Source organism: Arvicanthis niloticus, chromosome 2 (genome assembly GCF_011762505.2).
Source record: "Arvicanthis niloticus isolate mArvNil1 chromosome 2, mArvNil1.pat.X, whole genome shotgun sequence".
NCBI classification, from domain to species: domain Eukaryota; kingdom Metazoa; phylum Chordata; class Mammalia; order Rodentia; family Muridae; genus Arvicanthis; species Arvicanthis niloticus.
The window spans coordinates 61,173,381-61,189,883 of NC_047659.1; the positions used below are offsets into that span (position 1 = coordinate 61,173,381).

General features: G+C 36.2%; 1 protein-coding gene across 3 annotated transcripts; it reads left to right on the forward strand.

Annotated features, from left to right (window-relative positions):
* The first annotated feature begins 226 nt into the window (after positions 1–226).
* On the forward strand, positions 227–5,577 carry LOC117703855 (olfactory receptor 8K3-like). 3 transcript variants are annotated; one of them, XM_076928255.1, is made up of 3 exons: positions 227–353; positions 1,067–1,193; positions 4,055–5,577. In XM_076928255.1, the coding sequence occupies exon 3, from the start codon at positions 4,078–4,080 to the stop codon at positions 5,017–5,019; it is 942 nt and encodes a 313-aa protein (XP_076784370.1). In that variant the 5' UTR covers positions 227–353; positions 1,067–1,193; positions 4,055–4,077; the 3' UTR covers positions 5,020–5,577. The 3 variants fall into 3 exon arrangements, with proteins under 3 accessions (XP_076784370.1, XP_076784371.1, XP_034351592.1); XM_076928256.1 differs by lacking the exon at positions 1,067–1,193 and having other exon boundaries at positions 230–353; XM_034495701.2 differs by having other exon boundaries at positions 237–1,193.
* Positions 5,578–16,503: the final 10,926 nt, after the last annotated feature.

Genomic DNA, 16,503 nt, shown 5'->3' on the forward strand with positions numbered 1-16,503 from the left:
TTTCAAAACTTTAAAAGGAAAACCTAAGAATTATTATGTTGGTTCCTATAACAAATAAATGTAACAACAAACACATGTTCTCTATGGCAATTATTGTTCAACCTCCAGGCAATTCATTAAGTATTCAAATACTTTTGGGATAGTCATCAAGTTTCTTGTAACCCCATAGGGAGACTATCTGAAGTCAAATAAAAATCTATGAATTTTCTTTAAAAATATGGGGTTAGATAATACATGGGAAAATAAAGAGAAATGTTTCATTCCCTTACAGAAATGTGGAATAATAGATGAGACATCTTCTGTTGCTATTATCTACAGGAGTGGTCACATGTGTTCTGGCTTTGATACCTAATGTAAGAATTCATTTCTGGTTCACTTTTGTGACTCCTCCTGCACCATAATGCTTAAAAAGCATAGATTCTTTCTTCATATTTACTTTTGAATATTTCCCTGAATTGACTATTACATTTGAATGTTTAGAGGTTAAAAATTCAAATACATGTCTGATATTCTAAATTGATTTTCTGTGCTTAAAAATATATTTATCGCACTATAATTTTATCTACAAACTTCTGAAGTAAGTGAAAATTGAGTAAATAAAAAGTAATACTTTAGAGGGGAAAAATTGAAACTTTTTCATTTGACTTTCTTCTAAACAATTAGATATTTAAATGACAAACTGTGTTAAGGAAATGATGAAAGGCATTCACTATTATTTTCTTTAAAGACAAAGAGACTTTTCTCTTCACTATGAGATACTTAAAGCTTTTTGTCATCCCAGGTGACTTTTAAGCACCACTTTTATGGTTATGACCAAAATGACTGTGCTGTGGAATCTGAGTAAATTCTGCAAAGTATATTTTAAAAATGATAGCCAATTCCATATTGCTAACAAAGTTGGAAAAGGCAATGTGTCTTGGAATTAAAAAATGGTGAGAAGAGACACATTTTCATTATTTCCCATGTATACCTATATGTACTCATATTACAAACTTTAATTTGTAGTATTTCATGATTATACCCTCCCCTCAACAAACCCTTACAATTTGAAGTTTCTGAATCACAGGTATTAATCCTATGTACTGCTATAACATGATCTATTTCATCATAAGTAGAAATTATCAGTATTAGAATATTATTTGAAGGAGACAGAGAATATTAGGTCACCATGATAACACAGCATTTCATATGAGGTAAGTTTAGATCTGTGATGATATGCATCATATATATATCTTTTGTGCTCTTATTTATTTTAAGGTAGGACAAAATTATGTGTTTGTCACTACACCTCCTACTGAAATTTGTGCTTTTTAATTGTATAGTATTTTTTGATAATTTCTGTTCACAGTTTTCTGATTCATTAATTTAGCTCGATATCATTTGTCTGCAGCTATGATATGCTGACTAATTTCTATATTACTACAATTATTGGGTTATTTATATTTGGTTGTATACTTGCTAGTGTGCCTAATTTCCTGTAATGTATTTGAAAGGAATTCTTGTGTCAAAGTACCCAGATGTACACACGAACACACACACAATTAATATAATTTATTCATTCTTTTTGGTGTTGTATTCTTTAATGCCAACCCTATATACCACAGAACTTTATGAAATTCTTTATAAAACATTCATACTACAGTTTGTAGTATATTTTATTATTTTCTCCAAAGTAATTTGTATAAGACTTAATTGCATAAACCCAATTCAAATGGCCTATTTTCTTCAGTCTTCTTAAATATCCACATATACTTCCAGGTTCTTCAAGAATATATTAAATGAAATTTGTTATATTTGAATACATATATCAGTTGTAATTAAAATGTACACAGTAGAATGGTAGTAGTTCTATTAAATTCATACAAATGTATGTAACATTAAAATATAATTAATATTATAAATATTACAAAGAAAAACAAAAAAATCTGCACGTCTCAGTTTACTCAGGCAATGAAAGTCAGTGGGGAAATGCTCTGAAAATTTTGAATATTTATGCCCTAATTAACATTTACTCATCTATTTATCACTGTATCACAGTAACAGGATTTAAGTCTTTCTACAAAAGAATGTACCTGTAAATATACCTCTTTCCTATAAGTTTACTTGGGATTAAAGAGTAAAAACTGTATAACTCTAAATGGAAAAAGAAGATATACCAGGTGAACATTGGTGGGTCTTTCTTTATCCCAGAACAATTTTAAGCTGATCAGGGTACTTGGTAGTAGAGCTCTTCCTTAGCATCATTATAGAGATATAGATACCGACACCATGGAAAACCAGAATCCATTTATCTCTATTTTTTCAACATGGTAAAGACTTCACGGCTTTCAACATAGCCAGAGTTATACCAGTATGTTGCCTGTGCAAGGCATCCTTCAAATATGTCACAAATTGCATATAATACTGTACACTGGATCTACATAAATGAAGTTGCTTTTGATTTATTCATAAAGACAGTTTCAATTGTTTTCTGTTGTAACATTTTTGATTTACATATATATCTAAAACATAAAACTGTTTTTGCAAAGTGTAATACCTGTAGGTATAAAAACTGTGCTTTCAAATGATAATTTGTATGTTCATTTTTAGAATTTATCATTATGAAATCATAGCATAAAATTCTAGTGTACTTTGTGACACTTGATTATTGACTGTCAATATTGTTTCATAGTTAGGTAAAATAGTAAAAAAAGATATTACATTAATTATTCATTATCTACTTACCTAACATCAAAAAGTCTAATAATATTTATTTTCAACATATTTCATCTGTACTACCTATATCTGTATTTCTATCATGTCATCTAATCAACTTGCCTATAATGTCACATATATCAGTTTTTCCTTTTTTCTCTCTTTATTGTTTCTTCCTCCTTTTTCTCCATTTCTTTCCTTCCTTCCTTCTTTCCTTCCTTCCTGAGTTACTCCCTTCCTTCCTTCCTTCCTTCTTTCTTTCTTTCTTTCTTTCCTTCCTCCCTTCCTTCCTTCTTTCCTTCCTTCCTTCTTTCCTTCCTTCCTGAGTTACTCCCTTCCTTCCTTCCTTCCTTCTTTCTTTCTTTCTTTCTTTCCTTCCTCCCTTCCTTCCTTCTTTCCTTTCTTCCTGAGTTACTCCCTTCCTTCCTTCTTTCTTTCTTTCTTTCTTTCTTTCTTTCTTTCTTTCTTTCCTTCCTTCCTTTCTTCTTCCTTAATTGAAATTTATTAGGTGGAATTTTGGGTTTGGGTGAGAGAAAACCCTGAAACAGTTGTTAACCTGGTTCAGGTTCAAGACAACTGAACTGGGTATAGAGAAGACTTTGTTTGAAGACAGGTTGTTACTAAGATAGAAGGAGATCTTTGATTTAGTTACAAGGGAACTGACTGGCTGAACAGCTCTGAGATCCAATTCAGATGTTAATATTAGGGAATGTCAGGGTGGGGAGGCAGAAGTGGGTGGGTAGGTGGGAGAGCACTCTTAAAGAAACAGGGAGAGGAAGGATGGAATAGGGGGTTTCCAGAGAGGAAACCAGGAGAGGGGATAATATTTGAAATGTAAATAAATAAAATATCCAATAAAAAAATGGTTGGTCAGAAAAAGCAAGTCCCTAGGGGCAGGACAAGACGCACAGCAGAACCCTCTTCTGTGTGCAGACAGACAGGCACCAGGCTTATTCTGGACAGAGGTCATCTCTGCTATTCCCCAACATTTGTTGAACTATTATGGTTTTCCTCTTTGTAATTACTTCATTGAATTCTTAATTAAAGAAGAGTAAATATCACTTATGACTGAAATTTAAATGCAATGTGATGTGTTTAAGCTTAGGTAGTCTTTAAACTATTCGTTGCCAATAAAATTTCACCTCCAAATGTATATGAATGAATTATTCTGGTACCCTGAATGAGTTTTAATTTAAAAATGCCTTATGTGAGAAACAAAGCCCTATTACTGCCTCTGTATAATTTATAATTCATCATATATGAATCAGATGAATATCATATTGCCAAAAGATTTACGTAGTAAATGTCCTGAAGATGACAATGACTCGAAGTTTTTGACTTATGAATTCTTTCTATCCAGGACAGAATCTGAAATATACCTGCATGGAGAACCAGAATCTGACAGTACTGAGTGAATTCATTTTGAAAGGCGTCACTGACCGTCCTGAGCTGCAGGCCCCACTATTTGGGTTGCTTTTCATTATCTATCTGATCTCAGCAGTGAGTAATTTGGGCATAATCATCCTCACCAACCTGGACTCCAGCCTCCAAACACCCATGTACTTTTTTCTCAGACATCTGGCTTTCACTGACCTTGGATATTCTACAGCCATAGGACCAAAAATGTTAGTAAATTTTGTTGCAGAGAGTAATTCAATTTCCTATTATCTTTGTGCTACACAGTTGGCCTGCTTTCTTCTTTTTATTACTTGTGAACTTTTTATTCTTTCTTCAATGTCTTATGACCGTTATGTGGCTATATGTAACCCTCTCCTCTATACTGTCATCATGTCACAAAAAATGTGTTGGGTACTTGTAGCAGTCCCATATATCTACAGTGTATTTGTATCTCTAATTGTCACACTAAGGTTATTCACTTTATCCTTTTGTGGCTACAATATCATTGATCATTTTTTCTGTGATTGTATACCATTGTTATCTTTGCTCTGTTCAAATACACATGAGGTTGAATTGATAATTAGGTTCTTTGCAACATTTGATTTGATTTCCTCTCTACTGGTCGTCCTTGTGTCTTATCTGTTCATTCTCATAGCTATTCTAAGGATGAAATCTGCTGCTGGCAGACGCAAGGCGTTTTCAACCTGTGGGTCTCACCTGACCGTGGTCATTGTCTTCTATGGAACTTTGATATTTATGTATGTGCAGCCCAAGTCCAGTCAATCATTTGAGACTGATAAAGTGTCTTCCATATTTTACACACTTGTTATCCCAATGTTAAATCCCTTAATCTATAGCTTGAGGAATAAAGATGTAAAAGATGCCATAGAAAGAACCTGGAAAAAGATAGTCACCAGATTTGCTTAAATGTTGCATACAAATATAGCCGTGAAAAATCTCTTTCTAATGTAAACCTACTTTGGTTTCTTCATAGCAAACAAGATGCTATGTATGTATTTCTTCTGTTTGGATTCTTGGTACTAATCTAACCTTTTTATTATAATTATATTAGAGTAGAAAAGAAAAATGTCCTTGCTTTCCTACATGGGGAAGGAAGAATTTAAATAATAGGACTTGACTACTCTCTGTAGAGTGTAGTATCAGGTTGAGGATGAAGAGATCACAAATGTGTGTTATTGAGTTCTATGATGTCTGGGAAAGCCAAAGAGACTTTGAATTGTTTGTGTCATTTATCAACATTTCAGTTAAAAAAATGTAGGATCCATTATATGTTTACATCTGCTTTTCTTGTTGTATGAATGAAAACTTTATATTTTAGGATACAATTCATTTATATTGGTTGTCTTCAAAACAAATTTGATTATGACACAAGAAGTGCAAATTGTAGTTTATGATTTAAGACTCATTCATGAAAATATTCACTTATTCATCACAATAAATTTAAATGCATTCCTTTTTCCTTAACAGTGGTTTTTCTTTTATATATAAAACTGCTCACTCTACTGTTGGGGGCCGACTTTTAGCAGAAAGTGGCTATCAGCTTTGCAGCCATCTTGAGCCATATACCCTGACATGTGACTTGGATTACAATAGCCTACAACAGCTGAGCACACTCCGATAATCTTTGTTTAGAAACCTTGAGATTAAAGGTGCGTGAGATTAAAGGTGTGTGACTTAAGAGTATGACTTAGAAGTATAGAGATCAGATTTAGAGACAAGACCTAAGGGCATGATTAAAGGTGTAACTTCGAGGTGTGGCTTAGAAGTAAGACATATAAAAGGCAGAGGCAGACAGTAGAGAATCAGACATTAGGGAGACACAGAGGAGAGAATCAGACACAGCAGAGAGAAGACAGGTAGCAGGCACTTGGAAGAGAACTTGGAAGAAGTAACTTGGAACTTGGAGGGACTAGGAGCTAGGGACTAGGCACTAGGAACTCAAGACTTAGGAGTTAGACTGAAGAATAAACGGGATTGAATTACACTCTGTCTGATCTGCATTCTTTGAGTCCATCTTCACTCTCGCTCTTGCTGAACCCCGACCCTTGGACCTGAGCGGCAGCTTGAGCCGGGATACAGTGGCTGCCCAAATGTGGGTCGGCCCGGGCCTCAAACATTTAGCTCCGGCCGCGACATTTTTTGACGGCCCCAACGTGGGGCTAATGCGGTTCCCAACACGCTACATATTTGGCCTTTCAGTAAGCAAAAGATCAATGCAGCATCTAATCCCGTGTAATTCATGTTGTACTTGTACACAAGAGAAACTACCAGTTACTCTGTTTACCCAATGCAAATCAGTTCTGCCTTAGGATTGATCATGATTTTGCACAAGTTTGAACTAGAATCCATACTGACTTCTTAGTACTACTGTGTCTTGACTTCTCTAAATTCAAGAGTGATGCTTATTCAAAACTCATAGTTTATTTGTTTTTCAGTTCTTCCATAAGAAGCATCTTGGTAAATATGGTTTTGGTCTGCATTAAGGCTATTGTTGTGTTTCATCCATAGACTGCATTCTGTCCTTTCACTGGTTTTGCATTTTTTATTTGGTAATTAAACCTCTAAGTAGCTAGCAGAAGTAGTGATTTGCTTTGACATATACTATTTCTAAATAAAGTGGTAGGTAAAATGTTCACCTATTAGCTTGACTTGTCTTCTGCATACCCAGCATCCATCACATAACTTTCTCTACTACAACCTATTATATAATATCTAATGTTTACAATTTGGTATTTTAGTTTCATCATGGCTTTATTGATGTATTTCTTTAGTATGACATTATTCATTCAACAAAATCATTTTAGCAACATACATAGAAAAAACTACTTATTGCAATTATAAAAGCACATAGGTTTTAATTATTTTAATTTTTAGAAGCTAATATATATACACAAAGAAACGTGATCATGTCTACATCTCATTCCCTTCATCTTTCTTGTCCCATATCCCTACAGCACATCACCTTTTCATTTTATATTTTTATTTTAATTATATATTTCTGACATTAAAATATGATTTCATCATTTTCAGAAGACAAAATCTTGACTAAGCTTACCTACACAAAAATTCACTACTAAAGTATTCATGTTTTTTAACTCTTGATGAACCTGTGTAACTGTGACAGGTGATGAATGTCTAGCCAGATAAATACTCCTCATGGATATACATGTTTACTCACTGTTGAGAACTTATTTGATTTATGACTTGATTTTATCTGTGAACTTGTGATGAACATTTTTCCATGTAATCATGTATTTTAAAAAGATGTATAAATGGAAAAGAGAGGAGGGCAAAGAATTTTTCTCTATCCCCTTTTTTCATTCATTCCAATTTTCCCTCTTTTTTTCTTAGAGAGCTTCCATAGAAAACTTTTACAACTTAGAAATAAATACTAAAATCACTTTTCTTCCTGAGACTTCAACTAGGAGGCTGAAAGGGATATACAATTCCTATAGAACAAAGACTATATTATTATTATTTATTATTATTATTATTATTATTACTATTATTATTAATTTTATTCATGCACATTTCAAATAATATCCATTTCCTTCCCAATTGCCCCCCACAACCCCCATCTGCTCCCCTGTCCCCCCCCCACTGCACCCAGGAGGAGAAATAACATTTGTAGCTTAATGGCAGGAGATTAAGTAATGTAGCTTACAGGTGTTAATCACCTAAGCCAGTGGCTTTTAACCCTCAGAATGAGCAAGAAAGTTTTTAGGACTTTTTAGAAGTTATCAGCATTCAGTATAGTTACAAAGTTAGAATATTCAGAGACCACCAGTCTTTAAAGCCACACCAGAGTCCTACTCTGTGTCCTATTTCAACCCACTCCAGGCCAGGAGGCTCACAACAGATTAAGAAAATATTAATACTAAAAGTTAATACCAAAAATATGTCCAACCTCATAGGTTGATGGCTTCAATCCAGTAAATATCTTGGAAAATATCTGAATAATCATTTCATTTTCTATATTTTTGGGAAATAAAGATATCAGATATGCACAAGACAGATATAAGCATTGTACATGGAATAAAATAATCATAGGAGGCAGAGGGAAGGAGGGAATTGGGTGGGGATGAGGATGGGAAGAGAATGGGTGAATTAAGACCAGGTGTTAGAGAGAGACAACAGAGAGAGCCAGAGGTCCAGGAGAATGAGTTGAAATCCAAAGCTCCCTGGGTGAGGAAGTAAGGGGAATCTCTGGGAAGTCCCAGATATGTGGATTGGAGGAAGCTCCTAGGAGTCAATGTGGGTATCCTTAGCCAAGATATCTAACAGTGGGAATATGAAACCTGAAGATGCCACCTCCTGTAGCCAGCCAGGTCCCTAAGTGGAGGGATTAAAAACAACAAGCCACACACAAAACTTTCAAAACAAAATGTGTCCTGTCTTAAAAAAGTAAAACAAAACAAATCAATAAAACATGCAGGGATAAAGATGGAACAGAAAATGAAGGAATGCCAACCAATAACAGGCCCACCTTGAAACCCATTCCAAGTACCTAACACTATTAATGATATTCTGTAATGCTTTCAGAAACGAGCCTAGTATAAGTGTCTTCTGAGAGGCTCTACCCAGCATCTGACTAAAACAGATGGATATACCCATGGTCAACATTGAACAGAGATCAGGAACCCTTTTGCAAGAATTAGAGGAAGGACTAAAGGCCCTGAAGAATATAGGAACTCCACAGGAAGATCAACAGAGTCAAATGACCTGGACTCTTAGGACCGCTTAGAGACTGAGCCACCAACCAATGAGCATACAAGAGCTGGATATAGACCCAGACACATATGTAGCAAATGTACAGCTCAGTCTCCATGTAATTCTCCTCAACAATTGAAACAAAGGCTGTCCAGAAAGCTGTTGCTTGTCTGTGGAAACTGTTCGACATCAGGGATGTCGTATCTGCCCTCAGTGGGAGACAATGTGCTTAACCTTGCAGATACATGATACAGCAGGGTGGCAGGATACCCAGGGTAGGCCTCCACCCTATCAGAAGAGCAGAGGAGTGGGATTGGGTGAGAGACCCTGTGAGGGGAGAACAGAGAGCGAGCACAGCGAATGAAATTTATATTTAATTATTTAAAAATTGCAAGTATGTTGTTGACTCTTAAAGTATATACAGAAGATATAGCCAATATTGATGCTCAGAAGTAACACATTTGAATTCAGATTAAAAACTGTAAATTTATTTTGTAAGCAAAAACCAAAAAAATAATGTTTTTATTCAATAAAATACCAAGAAATTGTTGTTTCCTTTTTCATCAATAAAAATAGTTCCTTGCCAAACTATTTAAGTAGGAACTTGTGAAGACTAGTAGTTTTACCATATAATTTTACTCCTCAATTGCTTCTGTTATGCATGTTATATACTGCACGCCTCTTTCAAGTATGCATTATATTATTGAACAATATTTTTCATGGTTTACTATTGGCTCTGAGGTTAAGGATATGTGCTGCTCTTGATGGGGACAAGAAATCAGTTCCCAACAATTACAGTGTCCACATTCCAGGGGACACCATGTTCTCTTTGGGCCTCTTCAGTGTTCAAGAATACATGCTTTCTCTCTCATATATACATATATGTTTATATGTATATACAAACATTTACGCAAATAAAATATAAATTAAAATTTTAAAGAATTTTAACTAAATTGACATTATTAATGATTTGTCTAGATCTTCAAGTACTGTATTGGATACATGGGGAGAGAGTAGGCAGGCTTTTCTTGTCCTTGACTTTAGTGGAATTGAATTAAGTTTCTTTCTGTTTAATTTGATGTTGGTTTCCTGTATATGGCTTTTATTATGCTATGTATGTGCCATGATTTTCTGATCCCTCCAAGACTTTTAGCATGAAGGTGTGTTAGATTTTGTTCTACCTGAAGACCTAGCTATATCATTCCTGGGCACATACACAAAAGATGCTCCATCATACTACAAAGACATATGCTCCACTATGTTTATAGCAGACTACTCATAATAACTAGACTGAAAGGAACCCAGTTGTCTTTCAAGCAGTGAAGGGATACAGAAAATGTTGGTTATTTACACAATAAAATACTATTTAACTATTAAAAAGGAGGGCATCGTGAACTTTGCAGGCAAATGGATAGGACTAGAAAATATCATCCTGAGTCCTGTAACACATCCTGTAACACAGACCCAAAAGGGCATGCATGAAATGTACTCACTAATAAGTGGACATTAGCCAAAAGTTACAGAACACCTATGATACAACCCACATACCATAAGAAGTTTAACAAGAAGGAAGGCCAAAATGAGAAATTTCAATCCAATTTAGATGGGGTAACAAAATAATCACAGAGGCAGAGGGAGGGGGGACCTGAGTGGGAGAGGAGATGAGGGTAGAGACAGGACAGGATTAGGTATTAAGGAGCGGGGAAGAAGAGAGAAGCCCAGAGAGCAAGGAGAATGAATGGAAATATGCAACTGTGGGTGTGGGAAGTAGAGGGAAACCCTAGAAAGTCCCAGAGACTTGGGATGTGAAAGTCTCTGAGGACTAAACAGGGAAAGCTTAAACAAAATGATCAACAATGGGAAGATAGAACCTGTGTTTCTGTTCAAAAAATATAATAATATGGACAAAAATTGGAGAAGAGACTGAAGGAATGGATTTTCAGTGACCTACTCAACTTAGGATACATCTTATGAGCTTGCAGGAAACCCTGACACTATTGCTGATGCCATGTTGTGCTTGCAGACAGGACCCTACCATGGCTGTCCTCTGAGAGGCTCTACCACCAGCTGACTGAGACAGATGCAGATACTTACAGCCACCCATTCAACTGAAGTAGGGAAACCCTGTGGAAGAGTTAGGGGAAGGACTGAAGGAGCTGAACTGAATTGCAACACCAGTGTCAACTAACTCGGACCCCTGGGAGTTCACAAAGACTAAGCCACCAACCAAAAGACATACATGGGCTGGTCCATGGCCCCTAGCACATATGTAACAGAGGTGCCTTGTCTGGTATCAGTCTGAGAGGATGTGCCTAATTCTACAGAGACTTAATCCTCTAGGGAAGGGGGATGGTGGGGTGGGAATCACCCTTTCACTTCTCCAAGTTGAAAAAGAGAGTAGATGTGGTGAAAACCTCTGGTAGCGGGGACCTGGAGAGGGCAACATTTGAGATGTAAATATATAAAATATATTTTTTGCTTAGTATTGGATATTTTATTTTGCAATTTATTTTGCATATCTGCTTCCCCCATAATGATCATCAAGGCCTTATGGTGACACAATGAAAACTTACCGGCAAGTTAGGTATAATGAAAAATAATGGATAATATACAAACATGTCTCTATAGAATCAAATGTGAGACAATGAAAACTTATCACATGACTTAGGTATAATGAAAATCAATGGATAATTTACAAACAGGTCTCTATAGAATCAAAAACATTTTATAAAATAGATATTCTAGTGCACATGAATTTTAGATGTTAAAAGCCATGTTACAAGATAAAGATAAACAAAACATTTAACACTGTCCAGCCTAGCAGAACAATGCTGACATGTTGAGTGTGATTGGAGGGAACAGGATTACTGGCTGGACCATCACTTAAACTATTTATTAATAAGGTTCTCTTCTTTTAAATTTCTACGAAGTGAACAATTTATTTGCCTTGGTAGCTTCTCAGATTTTATAGTTATACTTGTTAACAACTTGATTGAAAGAGCTGAGAATTAGTGGGAAAAAGGAAAATAGCACGTGGTCTTACTGAAGTGACCAGCATTGACCACGGCACGCACTGAAGAGGAATATGCCATTAAAAGGGATGGATAGAATCTCAAGGCCAAAAGTAACTCCAAGCATTCTCACTGAGAGAACTTAAAAAAAACGTCCTCAATTAGTTTTAAATTTTTAAAATGGCATAATACAGATCTTCACACATCCATTGTAGGGCTCATTAAGATTAATCATACTGCTATTTCTACTTTAAATATAATCTGTATGTGATTTAGGGGTATCTCTGCAGACAGGATCAGGGAGGCCACCAGACATAATGGCAAGCATTGAGGTTTATGCCTGTACCTCAGGAAAGCTGAGGCAGAAATCCCAAGAGTTAAAGGCCAGGGCAGGAAAGTTTGGAGCCAGCCTAGAATACACAGCAAGACCCTGTCTCGAATAAAAAAGTAAAAAAGGATAGAACTGAATGAAAATGAAAACAAACCCAAAAAACACCCCCCCCCAAAAAAAAAAAAAACAAACAAACAGGATCCTGAGCATGGTGGCACATGGGTTTAACACCAGCTTACAAGAGGTAAAGGCAGGAAGATTTCTGTGAGTTTCTGTGAGTTTAAGGCTAGCCTGGTCTACAGAGATTTTCAGGCTAGCTAGGGCTATACTGTAAGACCCTGACCAAAAAAAAAAAAAAAAAAAAAAAAAAAAAAAAGTAGATAATGGGGTTGGGCAGTAATTAAAACAGTGATTTTAAAGTTGCCTAATGTCACAAATTATGTATTTTGCCTCAATGAACTACTGGGAGGGACCAGGAAGTGAGCAAAAGACCCTGATTGTCTCTTCACTCATTCACTGGCTCACTCACTCATGACATGCTGGTAGCAGTGCTGGCCTGTTTCTCTGAGGACACTTGTGAAGAGTGAGACCCTCTAGGCCCACAGAACTGAGATCATGGAGGTCAACAGAGTCATTTGTAACTTAATCACAAGCACGAGTGCTGTGTCAGGTCCCCTCTTTGATACAGTGTGGGCCTAAAACAAAATATAAGTGCTCTGTATATTCTACTCTTTCATTACACCCTGCATCTCAGATTGCCCCTCCTGTCAGTCTATAATATTGTCTAGAGAACAGTGAGGAGCCTCCAGAGCACTTCATAGAAGAGATGGACTAAGTTCACTGACTTGGGAGGGAGATTTTGTTCTAACAGATCCTTACAGATTTTCAAGTGCTTTTTTTTTTTTATTCTCAAAGCAAATATCATATGATAGCAAAGTTTTAATTCATTAAGACATAACAGGGGTGAGTGTTGCTGATTCCTTACCTGAGGTACTGCCCTGGTTAGAACTCCTGGTAGCCCCACTTCATCTGGGTTTGGTGAGGTTGGGTGCAGAGCTGCTGCTGGTGGTCCGCTCAGTGCTTGGGCCCAGACCGGTAGTCGGGAGTTTTCATAAAGTACTTTTTTTCTGCTCAGGGAACAGCAGATCACATAAGCTGGGCGTGTGGTTCAGTGGTATAGTGCTTGTCTAGGAAGCATTAGGCAACCAGCTTCACTCCTCAGTGTCTCAAACAAAAAGATATACCGGGAAAACTACCTTACAGTGATGATGCTGTAGGAGTGACTGATGCAACTGGGATCTAAGGCATTGATGCACTGGAAAATGAGTTGTAATTAGCAGTGCTTGGTCCACTGGCACTGCTGCTGACCCCACTTACAATTGGAGGTACTGTAAAAGTTACTTGGGACGCCTTTTCCCTTTAACTTGGAGAATTTTCCCATGCATTCCTTGCAGACTCCATCTTGAAGGTGAGGCTGAAAGTAGTGGGAGGAACTGATGTTAGGCTGGAGCTTTGTTGTATAGTCTCCCTCTTAGGGAGGGGAAGGGTGTTGGGCAGGGGCACGTTATTAACCAAAGTATCCTCTATCTTTGCATTATTAGTAGCCACAATGTTAGGCAGAGAAGAGGAAAGTGTAGTGTAGTCTGTTACAGATTCCTTTGCATCAAGTGCCATATTCTGAAGATGACACTTAGATCATTGCTCCTATTTCAGCAGACATTTCTGAGACTGCTTTGGTTTCTTTTGCTGTTCCAGGAACTCTGCTTCTGACCACAACTGGGCTTGGCTTCTCTTGTTCTTCCAGCTCAACCTGTTGGGCATCTTTCACTTTTCTGAATTTTTAATAATTGTTTCTTTGCAATGGGACCAGGTTTATGTTCTTTGTTTTCTACCAGACTCAAGTCTGGAAGCTTCTGAGCTGTAACGGGCCCTGCCTGAGACTGTTTCTGATGCTGCTCTTTAGGTTCAGGAACTTTGTCCGTTGGCTTCTCTGAAAGCACAGGAACCACCTCATCTTCATTCCCATTTGAGGCTGGAGCACCAAACTGAATTGTGTCAATTCCAATTTTAACACCACTCTCTTGACCAGTTCTTGTTCCCTCTGATGAAGCTGCTGATCTAAATAATGTTAGAGCTTATTCCATGCACTGACTGAAGGTGGCTGTGGTAGACTAATAGGACCTAATTTTTTTAGAAATGTCATTCAGCACAGCCGGGGTAGCCACTTTTTTATTCCATAACTCAGCTGTTAAGAGAGCCATGTGACTGTAAAGCCTGCATGGATCTCCCAGTGGCTACATAATCTGTGGCATTTGATGTCTGAGCTGAAGGTAATCTAATTGAAGGTGGTGGCTGCTTTGAAGACGGTGTTGAAGGTGGAAGTGAACTCTGGACTGTTTTGTGAGTCTGTGTCTGTGTCTCTGTGCATAATTTCATGTGTAAAACTTTTTTTCTTTCTGTAAGCATGACTCTCTTTTCCTAGTTTAGTAAAATTTAATTGGTCCAATCCTTCCACTTGCCTGACCAATGAGAGGCAAGATTTCTGGGCAAAAGAGAAAGGAGCCTTAGCAATAAATTCTCCACTAAATTCCCTATTGCTATACAACATATGTTAATTGCCAGAGAATTATAATATAAGCAAGAGATAAGTTTTCTAGCACTTATTTAAGCACAGAGAATTATAAGGTAAATTTGTAAAGTAAGAGTTATGTTTTGGAGTGCTTATCAAGCAAAATAATTATATAGTAAGTTTATAAAGTAAATAGCAGTTAATTTTTTCAGCTATTATCAAACACAGAGAAGTATAAAGTCTATAAAGTAAGCATGAGTTAAGTTTTCTAGGGTTTATTCTAGCACAGAGAATTATGAAGTAAATAATATGACAGATGGTGAGCTAAGTTCCCTCAGTGTTTAATGAAGCACAAAACAGTAAAAAAAAGAGTTAAGTTTTTAGCACAGAGCAACAAGACTTAAGTCTTCAGTGCTTAATGAAGCACAGAATAATAAGAGTTAAGCTTTTTAACATATAAAAATTAAGTCTCATGCATTTAATAAAACACAGACATCTACAAAGTAATATAAAAGACAGAACGTTAAAGAGAAAAGAAACCAATGTTTTTCTGCGACAGAATAATCAAGAAAGTGTTTAGAGTTGCAGAAGCTGTCATTTCCAGTATCTGAAACAGTTAAAAGGCCAGAGATCACCACATATTTTAACTGTGTCCAATGCTGTGTGCTGCTTCAGCACCCATTCCCCTGAGGCTGGACAGGATCACTGCATTCCAAGTTGTGCATGTAAGTATCTATCATCTAAGGCTAGAAGGTCACAGAGTAAGATGAGTTTTGAACTTACTTTTTAAAATCAAAAAAAAAAAAAAAAAAGAAAAGAAGGAAAAGAAAAAGTTAATATATTTTATTAAGTAAGAATAAAATTTAATGTTTCTACTTTTCCCAACCATATGTTTTTGGGGTCTGGGGAGATGTCTCAATAGATAATCTATGCTCTGCAAATGTGAGGACATTTCTTCATACGATCCAGATACATACAACAACTCGGGCATGAAAAAACATGTTTATAATCATTGAATGGCTGAATGAAGATAATCCCCAAGAGAATATTGGCCAAGCAGTCAAGATAAAGTAGGCAGCATCCTGTCACTGACAGACCCTGTCTCAAGACAGTAAATGTATATTGAAAGAGGAGGAAAAACAAAGTTCTGTTCTGGCCTCTGCCTATGTGCATGCCCCCACTCTTACATGCATGCATCACACACAAACATGCACATTTTAACAAACATGTCAAATATAATCTTTATGAAAATAAAATATTTTTATTTGTATTAGAAATTGTGTTAAGAAATTGTAAGTAAAATAATTGATACTAAATTTAAAAACTTAGTAAAAATAATTTCATGGTGATTTAATATTTTACACAAGGTAACCTCTTAATTATTTTAGAAATATAATAAATTATATGTACTAGTATCTGATTTGCTATTATAGTGATTTTATTCTGTTTTTAGTGTAAATTAAAAACAAGGATCTTAAATCATGATAAAGAATGGAAGACAAGTGAGAGGTTAGATGGGGTGGTGGATACTAATGTTCCAAGACATAGAAAGCCTAGCCAATGCATAAAAAACTACCAGCTCACTAGAAGTGAAAGATGGAACAACTGCTAAGATTGACTGTGTTCTCATGTAACGTTACTAAATTACATACTCAGATAAAAGACATGGGCAGACAGATCAAATGTGAGGAAAACAGCCAAAAGATATTCCCATGCTACAATATCAATGTAGAGTGTGTGTTTATTAGTTTTCTGTATTTGTTAGAATC

What these genes read in the sequence shown, in the direction of transcription:
- LOC117703855 (XM_076928255.1), top strand. Translation starts at nt 4,078, where the DNA reads ATGGAGAACCAGAATCTGACAGTACTGAGTGAATTCATTTTGAAAGGC.